At 41.5% G+C, this 14,713-nt stretch overlaps 1 protein-coding gene across 1 annotated transcript in view; it reads left to right on the forward strand.

Annotated features, from left to right (window-relative positions):
• Positions 1-14,713, forward strand: part of GALNT1 (polypeptide N-acetylgalactosaminyltransferase 1) — a 264,061-nt gene that overhangs the window by 71,808 nt on the left and 177,540 nt on the right. The window contains exon 3 of the mRNA XM_019520618.1: positions 12,324-12,556. Coding sequence (XP_019376163.1) covers positions 12,418-12,556 — 139 coding nt within the window. The 5' untranslated portion in view covers positions 12,324-12,417. The remainder of the gene's footprint in view (positions 1-12,323; positions 12,557-14,713) is intronic.

Raw genomic sequence — 14,713 nt, forward strand, 5'->3', positions numbered from 1 at the left:
CTCCTCCCCCCCCCCCCCCCCCCCCCCCGGTAACCCTTTAATCTTCTGAAGAATCTAATCTAGGTCACTTTTTTTTAAGGAAAAAGAATAAAAGATGTCTCTTCTCCCTCAAATTGCACAACTCTACAGGATGGGAAGTGTTCTCCTCCTTATCTTTATGGAGATCAATAGGGCAGATACTGCTTCTTGCTTAACCTCTGAGTGCAGCACAGGAATCATGAAGGCAGCATACACATTCTCACACAACAAGTGAATTCAACCATCTTGGGAGAGGAAGGAAAGCTCTCCAAATCAAATGTTCAAACCACTAAGGATATAGATTTCCAGTCAAGAGTATATTTGGTATTGTGTGTTGTAAATTAGGATTATGAGATCTGTAGGTATCTTAGACATGGTGTCTAGGAACATGTTTTGGTAGGATGGTGTGGTCATCCCAGGAGTGTTGCTACAGGGTTTCTGCTTTTTATAGGCTTTCCAGTATCTGTATCCTCATCTCTTCCCTTTGTCTCCTCACTTACCTGCCACATCTTGATGTAAACACTGTAGGGAAAGCTGCCCATAGGGTAAGGCACGCTTTAAAGAAACAGGCCCTTTTACTTCAGCTGAACCTGCTAGCTTGGGGGCCACTGTTCAGGGCTGCTGGCTCCTGGCTCGGCTTTGGTCATACTTTGTGATCCCAGGTTCCATAACTCATGATATCTACCACGTTGTATGCTTGTCATCCCACATTGTACCCAACTACTTATACTCTGCCTGTAAGGCTGAGCCTTGAGTTTGGCGGGTCTCTAGCTACCCCTTTAAGTGGCCTCTGCCTTCCTTCCGGCTAGAATCTGGTCCTCTGGGGAATAAAATGAAAAGCATCAAAATGCCAATGCCTGTCCCCAGGCACAACAGTATTCCTCAGGGGTTCACTTCACCCCTGTGTGACAGGCCTCAAATGGAATGAAAACAAAAGAGGAAAACACAGGGTACTTGGCTTGCTTTCCATGTAGACCAGCAACCTCTCTTCACTTGGGCTTCTTTCTAAGTTCTCTCTGCCACAGTTTCTGCTCTTCTCCTCTGCATCCCAGGATGCATGTTCAGCAGCTCCCATAGCCAGGCTGTTCTACTCTAGCCTAAGGGTTGGACTTATGTAGCAGGCGTTAGATCACCTGACCCTTCACTTCTGCCTGCAGCTGGACTCGGCAACCATCTTGTTTCAGTTCCTCAGCCTGTGTGCAAATTGTGGCAGCGCCCAGAAGCCCACCAACTCAGACTAGTTGAGGTCTAAGTTGTTGGGCTTCCAGGTGCTGCCACAGTTTGGAATTGAGAAAGGGGAAGTGCTGACCCAGGGAAACAAATAGGAAGGAGGCTGTTTCCCGCACTTGTTGGAGTGAGGCTGGAGAATTAAAGGTAGCAAGGAGGGTAAGAGGCAGGTGGGGGGAGAAAGGTCGCATTGAGAGCAAACTCTAAACCACTGTGTCTCCCTAGTAATGAGGATAGGAATTAGGTCAAACAAGACTGGAATAGCCATAGAAGTGAGTAGAGTTGTGGGACAGGTTTCATGTCAAGAGCTGTTCAAAAGATGTAGTCCAAATAAGGAAGTGTAGTATAAACTGATGCTCATGGCTGTCTAATGCAGCTCAAAGGCTGTTGTCCCATATCTGGATACTCCATATACTTGTCTGATGAAGTGCCTGTTAAGATGTTATTAATAGGGATCTACTGTATTTGCGATTTTTGCATTTTTTTGCAGAAACTGCAAAAAACAAAACAAAACAAAAAAACCAAAAAAAATTCCATGAACCCTGTGACTTGGCATGGAATCACCAGAGGAAAAAAAAGCTTACTAATAATAAAATGCTGGTTCCACAGTGGGTGTCAGTGGTCCTTGGGGCCCCTGGAACCTGGCCCCACAGCCTGCAGGATGTGCAGGGGAGAGCTGCTGGTAGGAAGGGGAGCAGCAAAGATGGCAGCTGCATGTCACCCTGCCCCCCACTTCTGTTTGACTGAGAGCCCAAATATCTCTGTATGAGTCTGTTGAAAAAATTGGAAAGTGCAATTGCAGTTCTAGTAGCAAGGTATTTTCAAGGAATCTGTCATTTTAGGAGTGGCACTCTGAGATTGCAAATGGGCCTGTATTTAAAAGGGCAGTTAAGGGGCTTTGGCAACTACAGGCTCCTTGTTTGACCTCATTGCTATGCAACAGAACTTGAAGGAACAGATATTGAAGAAAAAAATAATCAGGAGCATGGAAGCAAATGGAAAATAGGATTGACTGTAACATGGTTTTATCCAAGGAACTTAGTGTCAAACTAATATCCTTTATGGCAGGGTAAGTAAGTTTCTAGATAAGAGTAATACAGTGGGCCAGATCTATTTAGATTTAAGCAAAGCGTTTGACACAGTGCCTTAAGGGGAATTGTTAACTAAGCAAGAGATAATCGGGATTAATATTATAATCATGAGGTAGATAAGAGGCTGGCTAGAAAGGACACTACAATGGTTTAGGTTGAAAGGAGCACTTCTCAGATTAGAGAGAGGTTACTGGTGGGACCCAGTGTAATTAACATATTCATTAGCAGCCCTGACAGGAATTGGATGTACTTGAGAAACTTGAAGGTCATTTTTGAGAATCGCAGAGTTGGGAAGCAGGCAATACTGAGCAGGGCAGGATTGCCAGACGGCAAGAATTGGATATGGATTTAATAATGGCAGTGTATATACTGGGGATAATAACTAGGGCTAGGAACTTTTTGTTGTTGATTAGGACTCACAGGTTAAAGAAGGTCAGAGATGGGCTCTATATTGGCTGGTTGTTGGATAACCATGAGCCACTAGCGTGATGTGGATTTGGAAAAGGCTAATACAGTTCTAGGATTAGAAAGGTATTGTGCAAGGTAATGCCCTGCTTAGAATATTTTGTAGAGGTTATAAAGTTTTTTTTCGCCCTTCCTCATTCTTGAGTCAACAAATGGGACATGAGCTTGGGTCTGAGTTTTCCCCATTGCTGTAGTCCCGATGCATTACAGTACTACTTATACTTTTTTGGATTGTGATTTACCAATAAAGTAGTAATTTTTATATCAGATTTATCCAGCATTCTCAATATGCCAAGTCATGGTATATATACAGTTTTCATATTATTGCATTTTAATGAAGTAGGTGAAGGGCTTTTTCTTCTATTGCAGCCCAGGTATTTCTTTTACTAAAATAGTGATGATACCCTTTTTTTTTGCTCTGTAGTTTTAATCCTCTAATTTCCTGGAACTAATATCAGAAATTGGGCGTCTTGCCTCCGTATTTGCTAGATTTCTTGTCTAGAAGATGAAGCATGATTGTTTACATAGCTCTAAAGCCTGTCAAACATGCAACTTGGCTTTTGGGTTGATGAGAGCTCTATACAATGATCTGGTGAATTCCAAAAGATCCTATTGAAAAGTAGATTTGGAGCTTCTAACTTAAACTGGGAAGTAATACTTTCTTGGCAGCACAAAGAGAGTAGACCCATGATGGTTCATTGATTTTTACATTGCCTACTGATTACTCTGGCCTCAGGCAAAATTGTCCTGATAATCAGAATCTATGTAGGCAATATCCTTGTCTCTGCACACATTCACTTTACCCTTGCTATAGAAGAATCACATTTCTGGGAGTTTATCAACTCTGTTTCATGAAATGCTTGTAGCATTGCATTCTTTTTCTCTTAAAATTATAGGCATGACCTTTTTTTTCTTCAAACCTTTACTGCTATTCTCTGAGATGATTTTAATAAAAGGAGTACAGTTTTTACAAAGTTTGTTCAAATAGTAAGATATAGGCCTATGAGTAATTGTTCCTTTGCTGTGTTTCATAGCAAATCACCTGTTGTCACCCAAAATTCCTCTGTCTGATTTTCATCTCAACTATGCTATTAGATTACACTACTTTCTTCCAGAAACTTTCTTTAAAGAAAGGGAAATCAAGGTCTGTATCTGAGGAATGTTTTGAGTTGTCTAACTAGAACCAAAATGTATCTTCCAGAACCCCATGCTTTGCTAGGGATAGGGATAAGTACAAGTTTCAGTCCTATCTCAGGTGAAAGTTTCTTGAAAAGGTTTGAATTATGTATACTTTATTATGATTTAACTGATAGACGGCTATAACTAGAGGTATTGGAACCTGCTTTATATCTGTTGTGTGCTCATGATTCCCATCACCATATTTTATTCTCTTTCTACTCCTGACTGGTTTAAAAAAAAAAAAAAAAGTAACATTCCCATTTTACTGTTAAGGAACTTTAATTGTTGAGCAGTCCTTAAATGTGTGTCATTTTTCACTGAGTAACATATAATTAAATAGTTTGAAATAAAGTGAGGTGTGAGGGGTTAGGATGAAAAGTTCCAGGTTTTGTTGACTTTTTCACTTACCAACCCAAGATGACCTCAAATTTAAGACAACCGCCCCCATCCCATTAATTAGGTTTTATACATGGAAAGTTAGCTTGATACAACAATATCAAGCTTGTATCTGTGTTTAAACACAGTGTATAGATGGAAACTTATGTTTTGGTTCAGTAAGCGCAGTAGTATAATGCTTTCCTCGGGTCTTGATTAGACAGTTTTATGTGTTGACAATTACTTATGCAAAAAAGATGAAGTAGGTCAGCACCTGAAAATGATATCATGGTGGCAGATGGTGGTTAGTTATGTAGTTATGAGAAGCTGGCATCCAACTTTTTAACTTGTTATGAGTTGTAGCTATCAAAGGATCAAATTTGGGGTGAAATGCAACTTCTGAATACTGTATTGTTTCAATTTAAAGCTGACCTTTTCCTGCAATATGAAGTGGATCATGTATTCTGTGTACATGTGGTTTTCTGACCTTCAAAGTGTGCCATGTTTGAGGTTACACTTTCCCCCTTTCTTCATATTCTAGATTAATTTGCGTCCTTACGGTGGATCCATCAAGATTGTGTAATTTAAAAACTGCATTTTATATTTCATCTGCAAAAAATTCAGTGCAAGCTACAAGTTCCTCAATTATTTAGTGCTGTCATGCAGTTAAATTTATAGCTCAGTGCTAAGAACAAAAGGGCTTTCATTCCTGTTCTTTACCAGGAGTATGTTTCTCCTTCACTTTTGCATTCCTGGTGCAAATAGCCTTTTGGAGTTCACTTGATCATAGAAATCATTATATTTAGTTTTACAAATATTTGTTTTACAAATATTTCCATTCATTGCTGAATATGACTGCAGGGGTCCAAGGACTTGGGTCATTAAGAGGAGATAAATTATCTGAGTTGCATATGAACCCTTTGTATGAAAGTGGGAGGAACTATGGATATTTTGCTCAGTTTTTGAGCCTTGTCTCACTATCCCTTTAGATTTTTAGGGTTCAAAAATTGTTCTCTATGCAAAAGACAGCTTTGATTCTACCCACTTCTAAACATGTCATTTGATTTAATTTACCTCTTTCTTACAGATAGGAAACTTAGACCCCAGTCCACATACCTACATCTAGCAGTTCCAGAACTTATTGGCACCAGTTGTTATGATTTCTTAAGATTTCTCCAACAGCGTGTGTCTTCATCTCCCTCAATTTAGGACCAGGTTGTTAAGTCTTGGATTTCACAAGGATCTAGAGATCCTAAGAGAAATCTAAGTTAGCATTCATTTCTTTTATGTATTACAAGATTCTAAAACGGGTGGGCAAAATACGGCTTGTGTGCCAAATCTGGCCTACCAGGCCATTCTGTCCAGCCTTCAGAACCCATAAACATTTTAGAAAACTATTTACCTGCCCCTGGCTGCCTGCCAAAAATGACAAGGTGCCAGGGGCAGTAGGACCCAGGGGCAGCTGGCAGCAGGACCCAGCAGCCACAACAGCAATGCCCTTCACCACCCTCAGCCAAAAGCCTGGGACCCTAGGGCTGTTGCCACCTCCTTTTGCCGGAGAGGGAACTTCAGATAAGAAAGGGGGAGGACCACAAGCAATTGCCCCAGTCCTTAGGGCTGCGGTCCTGGCACTGTAGCTGGGAGCTGAGTGGTGCTGGAGTTGGGGGGGCAGAGAGGAACTGCAGCAGTGGCAGGCAGGAAAGCAGGTAAATCATGGCAGCAGGCAGTGGGAGGGGGTGGGGGGGGCAAGTGGGAGTGAGCGGGCACACAGGAGCGCACCGACACCTTGGTGGAAGAGCAGGGTCCATGCCGGGGCCAGCGCTGGCGGAGGCCCAGGGTGTAGTGTGGGGTCCAGGCTGGCAGGGAGTCTGTGGAGCCAGGTGGGCTCCCCTCTCTCCTTGCTGGCACGGTCCTGTCTGGCACCAGAGTCCCCTTGTCAACCCAGGCCATGTGCTGCTGCTGCTCTGCTCTGGGTCCCCACTGGTGCATGCCTAGTGGCACCGGTGCACACCAGTGCAGGCCCCATTCTCCTGCCCAGCTGTCACTGCGCTCCCACATGCCTGCCCCCCCAACCACCTGCTGCTGCTGTTTACCCACTTCCTTGCCCACAGCTACTGCTGTTCCTCTCCGCCCCCTGACTGTGCTCCAGCACCATGTGGGTCCTGGTTGTGGTGCTGGGCCGCAGGACTTGGCAGGAGCTGGCCTTGCCCCACGATTCTTGGCTGGATTTGTGCAGTGCCGGCCTGGCTGGGCCAGCTCTTACTGCATCCTATGGTAAGGCCGTGCAGGTGGGACATAGTGTCGGGGTGGGGGATGGGAAAATGTTAGGAGAAGGACAGCGGTGGCAGGTGGGGTTGGGGGGGAAAGGGGAGTGGTGGCAAACAGGAGCACGCATGTGAATCAGGACAAAAATATTTTTTGAAATCAAATTAATGAACGTTGTAGTAGATGTTTTGATTTTTAGAATATAATTTGGTATTTTCTAGTTCCAAGATGGCAAACCCCCTGGCTGAAAGGAGTACTTCCGGGGGGGCAAGGGGAGGGAGTTCTGGTGACAAAAGTCAGGGGTTAGGAGGCAGGACTTCTGATCCCAAGATGGTGACTTAGGGGGCAGGGTTACCGTTGCAGCTCTCGACAGCCTGCCAAAACTCAGTAAGTGGCCCTCCACCCAAAATAATTGCCTGCCCCTGTTCTAAAATCACTCCTGACATCTTTTACTTCCAGGAAAAGAAAGAAAGAAAAATGCTGTGGGGCTCCAGGCAGCCTCATTTTTCTGAGGTATCTGTGTTAATTCAGTTCATTAGCAGAGGAGAGCAGTTTCTGATTATTGACCCTAGGACCAGTCATGTTTTCTGTAGCATGAAGCTGACAGACTGATTTGTCTGATTCACAGCACATTAACTGTAACAGGTAGTGAAAAAACAAAATCTTTGATTATATGCCTTGGTATCCTAAGTCCTAGATGACTTTTGTTTCTTCGGGCATATACCCTCTGGCTCTTGCTACCTTTCAGAGTTGCACTGCTGCAGTCTCTGGTCCCTAATCTGAAAGTTTTTTTTTCCTATCTCTCTCCTCACTTTAGTTGTATGAGACATCTGCATCTTTTTCCACTGCTTTTTAGTAGACACCTTCATTCACCACGTAGAGCCATGGTTTTTCTTTGAAAATCTTATTGAAACTCAGTCTTCAGGCTTTACTTGGTGAGTTTACAGTACAAACAAAATAACTGTGTTTCCCTATACAAGAAATTAACATTTTATTTAAAAATTGTTATGGTACTACTTTAAGCAATAGACTGATATATTTACCATCCCTCTTAGATAAGTATGTTACTTCTATATTTATAATTCTGCTGTCCAGAAAATAAAGATATCCCTCACTACCTAGAAACATGGATTTTTATATGTGTTTGGATAACAGGCAGAGACTTAAGTGACTTGTATCATACAAGTTATGTTATGGCAAAACAGAAAACAGTCTGGGCCTCTCCTACCTCCCAGGCTGTACTCTAGCAATTGGGACAGCTTTCCTCTCTGGATTCCTAAGGAAAACAATTGCTGACACCTGAATGATGGAGCACAATTGTAACTTCTGCCTTGCTTATCTCCCACCTTAACCCATGTTAGTTTCTAGAACAGGTTGTAGTGCTTCTGTTCCCTTCTCTAAGTTTACAGTTCCAGTTTCTAGGTCTGACTGTGGGATGTGATATTCACAATGCATTTGAAGTGCAGAGAGGCAAAGATGGTAATTGCCACCTTTTGCTATCTAGCTTTCAAAGATCTGTTATGTGATTGATGCACTTTCTTCTTTAGTACAAGATGTGTGTCTCGTGGCTAGAAACACCTAGTTAGACCACTATCTATGCTTTCTAGATTAATAAAATTTTTCAAATACTTGTCCTCCAACCAGTAATTGGAGCGAATTACCCTTCTAATTTGCATATATCTTCATATTTATTACTTAAATTGCAGAGTCTCAAGTATTCATAGTTTGTGATTTAAAATTGTTGTTGGTTATAGCAAGAAGGCATAAGTCATAGTGCATTTCTTTCCAAATAAATATATTATTTTGGTTCCTTAAAGAAACTAAATACTTCTTTGGATTCATTTAAATAGAAACTAAGTCTTCCCAACAATGATTGTAACTGATAATACAATCCTTGCAAGAAATGCTTCAGGAAGGGGTTTTGTACATAGAAACAATGCATATAATGAGGAGACTTATGGAGCAGGAAGCAGAGGAAATTGCCCAGAAAGGAAATTGCATGTGTCAGAAGGGTTTTGTAGATAAATTTTAACGTTTTATTAATTAGATGCACAAGAGCATTTGGTTGAGTTTTGCTACCCAGAAAAAACCATTTAGCATTGCTAGAAATAATTTTCATAAAGGTAAATTTGCATTTGTTGTTTGAAAACAGCATAACTGGAGAAACCCAAAGCTTGTTTCTGATTTCTAATCTTTGGCAGTTGATTAAAATCTTCAGTATTTGGTATAAAACTTACTTTTAAATTTAAATGGAATGGAGCAAAATGGAATTTAAAAATGTTTGCTTTTTAAAATTTGTACACATTTGTTGTTGAAAAATAGGTAAATGCCAGCTTTGAACATGTTTTGATGACTTCAGTTACAATGACTGCTTTCATTTAAGTCATTAAGTTGCATTTCAAGTAGCTGTTGTTAGTTGAGGTTTTTTTACCTTGCCTGTCCAACAATTTGCCACTGTGGCAGCTGTATCCACTTACTATACTTATTGTTGATATTTTACTGGAATCGGTGTTTATGTTGTAAGTAAAGCATTCACTTTTAATGTAGTAACGCTGAACTTCTCCATCACTTAAGGCCCAAACTTACCTTGTATGCATGCTTTGCAATCTAGGATCCCTAGTCATGGGCAGAGGAACAACAGAGGTGCACAGACAGGGGAATACAAGAAAACAGTGCATTGGTTATAAGCAACAGACTCAGTGCATGAACAGTAGTCTCTTCTTTTCACATGTAGGAAAAGAAATTGACATGAATCTGAAAAATCCATCTTAATTTTTCTTAAACTGTATTTAATTTTAGTTCAAATTTCCTTGCTTCTATTTGGACTTTCCTCAAGTGTTATGCAGCAAGCTCATAACTATACAAATGTTCTCTGATAGAGTTCCTCGCAGTTTGATTTTGAGTTTTTTATATATTAAAATAATCACGTTTCTGGTGATCAAAACTGAGTTGGAGCATTATTTTACTTTTAGGACACTGTTATGAAATGCAGCTAAATTTTAAACTGGATAGATGCTTCCAAATGTGCAGGACTTTGTTCCCCAGGGCAATGGCAACTATTCTACATGCTCTTAATCTTGCTTATCCCCCCCACCACTGTTGTGTTGGCCCTGCAGGCAGCGATGATGGAAGGGGGGAGGGGCAGGCCAAGGCCAGTGCCAGTGGCCTTGCCCCCTCCACCTCCTCTCCCCTCCCCCCCGCGGTATCCCAACCCTGCTCTACCTCCGTGCTGCTGCCGCCACCTCCAAGAAGCTGGAGGGGGGAGGGGGGCCGAGGCCACCAGAGCTGTGTCCCTGCCATCATGGTGGGGCTCCACTGTGCTGCTGCCACCTGTCCCAGCATTGTATTTTCACTCTGGTTGGTTGTTTCAGTCAGCCAATCACAGTGCAAATAAAGTGTTATGGACGGACAGGCAGACAGTAAGGTTTTTATAATGTTAGAATATAATTAGCACCAAAACTAAAAAAGTATCCCCATGTTAATTTTATGCCCCAATAGCCACAAGTATTTGAAATGAAATATTTGATTAGGAAAAAAATTAAATACAGCATACTTTTTAATGTGGTTTAAATATTATGTTCAAACAAATTCAAAGGTTTATGTGGAATTAAATTATTTTTATTGGAATACTTGTATAAATGTAAAGACAATACACAATAGCATATACTTCCATTACATTGTTCTGCTCTGTGTGTTTGCTGAACTGAAAGTGAAATAAAAAGTAATCACAGTTTTTTTTTAGTTTTAGTTTTGTTTTCACTTGTAGTCTTTAATGAAATAAGAATTTTAGCTTTGGTTTTGATTTGACCTGCAGAGCCAATTAGACCTTGATTTTAGGTTTGGATTATGTGAGTGTATTTACCATCCTGTTTACATATATGTTCTGTTGATTTATACTCTCTCTCACTCTTCCTAGGGATAATCACTTGAAAAACGTTAATTACAACTTTGAAACTTCTAAGCTTGTCTAATATTGTATTGGCATCCACTCATTGTTACTAATGAATTTTATGAAACAATGAATTTTTAGAAATGGAAAATTTCCCATGGAAAATAAAGCACTGGAAAATTTCCCAGAAAATTTTCTGCCCCACATCTCTGGTTTGAACCATGTACTGTTCCATACAGCTGCTTTACCACCTTCTTAAATGTTGTGTTCCAACAGTTTGGTGCGATTCTGGTTCAGGTGGAGACCCAACCCTCCTGCATGTGCTGCCCTAGTTCTTAATAAACATAACCTCTCCTCTTTACACCATCATCTCACCCACATATTAAGACTCTGGAGCTCTGCCTGTGTACCTAGCCCCATACATGGCACTGGAAGCACTTCAAAGAATGCTACCACGGAGGTCCTAGAGTTCAGCCTAAATTTAGCTTCCAGAGGCTCTCTTCTGCAATTCTCCATGTCATAGGTACCCATATAAACCATGACCGCCAGCTTCCAACTCAGCACTCCCTAGCAGCCTGTCTGTATATCATGTGAGGTCTGCTACCTTTTCACCTGGCACACAAGTGACCATGTAGTCCTCCCAGACATCACATATTTAGCTACTATGTGCATAATACAGGTTTCCCTTGCTTTATGCTGTACATGCATTCCTGGAAAATGAGGCCTAACTTGAATTTACATAAAGGGAACCCACTTTTACAATGCAACAAATAGGGATATGCTTCAAGACCTCAGACCCATTTCTATCACTTTTGCAAGACAATTTTGGTACTTGCCAATAGCATACAGTATACACAAGCACAGAGTGGTGGTGAGTGCTACCATAATGAGGCTGGCAACTACAAAAACACAGGTTGCAGATGAGCAAGGAGCACAGATCCTCACAGGAGACTATATTTTGGTGCATGTCACTCCCACAGTGCACCCACACAAAGCAGCTGACTGTGGGCTTCCACCACACCAATATCATAAGAGTGAATTTACCTTTCATATAACAATTTTTTGGTATAAAAAGGGTCTTACATAAGAGTGAATTTGCACATCCCAGAACCCGCATAAAGTGAGGGAAACCTGTAATCAGATCACCCACTACCACCACCTGCCTGCCTTCTTTTTAAAGATTTGAACATAGCAGATTTGTTTTCTGTATGAGCCTGCCCCTTGCTTGTAGAAGTAAGCATTTGTTTTTGAAATAGTAGCAAAATGGGACCAGATTCCCACGGTTCTTCAGCTGTGCTGCAATTGAAATAATGCTGTTGCTTATGCTGTCATTGTAGTCTTAACAAAAGATTCAGCCTTTTTCCCAATTGAGTATCTTTTTCAACAACTATCACTAGAGACTGTCTCAGATTGTAGTCTTTCCATCTTCCTTCTCCTCCCCTTTCCCACCTTTGGCAACAAGTTGGGTTTCCTCCCCCTCTACTACTTAGATCAAGTATTTGTGAACTACTAAAAATCATCTTCTAGCCAACTGTACTGCTGCCCAAGAAAAGGCAGAATTATTTGTACTGAGGAGATGGGCAACTTGACGTTTTCATATAAGTGTTAACATAATACAAGTCTCAACTGTTTTCTGCCTTAGTTGGCCCTGCTCTATTCACTGTATAGAGTGCCTAGGTAATTTCACTTTTTTGCCTTTGGACCATTATATAAATTAAAAATTATTATTTTATATTTATGATCTTAAACCATAATTCTCTTTTAGTTAATGTTTGGAGTTTTTTGTAATGTCTGTTCTTTGTTTTGTTTTTCAGATACAGAACGTGGTCTCAAACTGGATTGAAGCAATCTTGTTGACTTTTTTTTCTATTTATGTTTTTTTTATTCTTGTATTTGACTTAAAGTGCCATGAGAAAATTTGCATATTGCAAGGTGGTCCTTGCCACCTCACTGGTTTGGGTCCTTCTGGATATGTTTCTACTGCTTTACTTCAGTGAATGCAACAAATGTGATGAGAAAAAAGAGCGAGGACTACCTGCTGGAGATGGTGAGTGAATATCTGTAAATCATAATTTGGTTTAAATAATCATAATGGAAAAGTTTCCTATTTAATGATTTTATGGTAGAACAAGATATGACTTATGAAGGTTTTTGTTCAAGACTTGTGGTATTCTGAAGACAGATATAGAAGTCTTTAAGATGCGAGTTTGGGGAAAAAATTCCATGCTGTGGGCTGTTTAGAAAGGTAAAATAGTTAAGAAAGTAGCTTATCCTGAGATGCAAGAATATATCTGTAATATTTCTGATTTTTGGTAGCGATACAGCAGTGTAATGAAAAAATAGTTTTTGGCCAATGAATATTGCGGTTTTGAAGGTCAATGATCTTGTTGCCAAATGTCAGAGCAAAAAAGTTATTTTGATAAATGCAATAGCACTTCAGACCAAGAGGCGAAGACTGCTGCTTTTATTCCAAGCAAAGCTCTTCAGTTAAGCTTTGCAATTTCTCTGCTAGCTTTCTTAGTATCCGTGAATCTGTCAGCGAAGCTTAGTGTAGGATTTTGTTTTGTTTTGTTTTTATGAAATGTTACACACCATAAAACTTACTACTTTGGTATATAACATGGATCTGCCTGGGTTCTATATACATATGCCAGTTTTGGAGTTATATAAAGCAAATTAAGTAAAGATTGAAGATGTCTAGGTGGAACTATGTGACTGGTTAAAGTTGGCCAAAGCTTCCTTTTATAGAATTTTTCTTTTATATATAACTAAACAAAGCATCCGCTGTTTAGGTTCAACTTCCCCATGTTATACGTCACTGTTGTACTGAAATTTTTGCAAAGCTGCAGCAGAAGTGGTTCAGCCATTACAGGGAATTGGGGAAATAAAAAAACATTTGTTTCTCACACTTATTTCATAAAGAAGGTTCAAGGCCTTGATGGCTTGGAGAAAGTGGATTTGAAATATTGTGGGGGTATTTCTCTAAAGGTAGAAGTGTTTTTAAATAGATTCATAGATGTAGGGTCAGAAGGACCTTGTAGATCTTCTAGTCTGACTCCCTGCCCTGGGTAGGAGAGAAAACTGGGCTTAAATGATCCCAGCCAGGTAAATGTGGAGCCTCCCCTTAAAGACCCCCAGGGTAGGAGCCATTACTACTTGCCTGGAAGTTGGTTCCAGATCCTCCAAAGCAGGGGTAGGCGAAATCCTGTAAAGCAGGGGTAAGCCAAATCCGGCCCACCAAGCCATTCTATCTGGCCTGCGGGGCACCTAAGAAGTTTCAAAAATTAATATTAATCTGGTTCTGGCTGCCTACCAAAGATGACAGGAGTCCGGAGCAGTAGGACCCCAGGGGAGCCAGCAGGAGTCAGGAGAAAGGCCAGCTCAGCCCCACCCCTGACCCCCACCACCCGGAAACCTCTGTTTGCAGCTGCTTTCCCTACATACTGCTGCCTCCAGCACCATGTGGTCTCCGGCTGCATTGCTGGACTGTGGGAGCTCAGGGCTGTACTGGCACACAGAGCGCGTGTGTGTGGTGAGCAAAGTACACTGTGTTTGCAGTGAGAGAGGGAAAGGTGTGCGTGTGTTCATAGGGCAAGTCCCGCAAACACCCTCACCATGCACATGCACCCACACCCCCTCACACTGCCATACATGAAAGCCCCCACACCCACACACACACACACCCAGCCATCCTCTGCCCGCAGCCCACATCCCCACACAAATATGCTCCCTCACCCCACACCCCACATACGTATCCACCACCCACACACACCAACAGCCCCCCACAAACCTGTACCCACCACTCCATGCCTCCTACACTCCCACAGATTATGAGAGTAAGACTTCATTTTAAGCTATTGTGTGATCACCTCTATGTACGCTGCACAAATGCATGTAAATCAGGAGAAAAATATTTTTTGAAATCAAATGAATGAATATTGTAGATTTTTTTTTTTAAGAACATATTTTGGTGTTTTTCTGGTTCTGAGATGGCAAAAGTTGCTGAAAGGAGTATTTCTGGGGACAAAGGGAAGGGCTTCTGGTGGCAAAGGTCTGGGGCTAGGGGATGGGACTTCCACTCAAGATGGTGACCAGGGGTCGGGGCACTTGTCAAGGGACAGGGCTACCCATGTGGCCCTCAACAGCTTGCCAAAACTCAGTATGTGGCCCTCTGCCTGAAATAATTGGCTGCCCCTGCTGTAAA

Source organism: Gavialis gangeticus, unplaced genomic scaffold, assembly GCF_001723915.1.
Source record: "Gavialis gangeticus isolate Ggan-Ray unplaced genomic scaffold, GavGan_comp1, whole genome shotgun sequence".
NCBI classification, from domain to species: domain Eukaryota; kingdom Metazoa; phylum Chordata; order Crocodylia; family Gavialidae; genus Gavialis; species Gavialis gangeticus.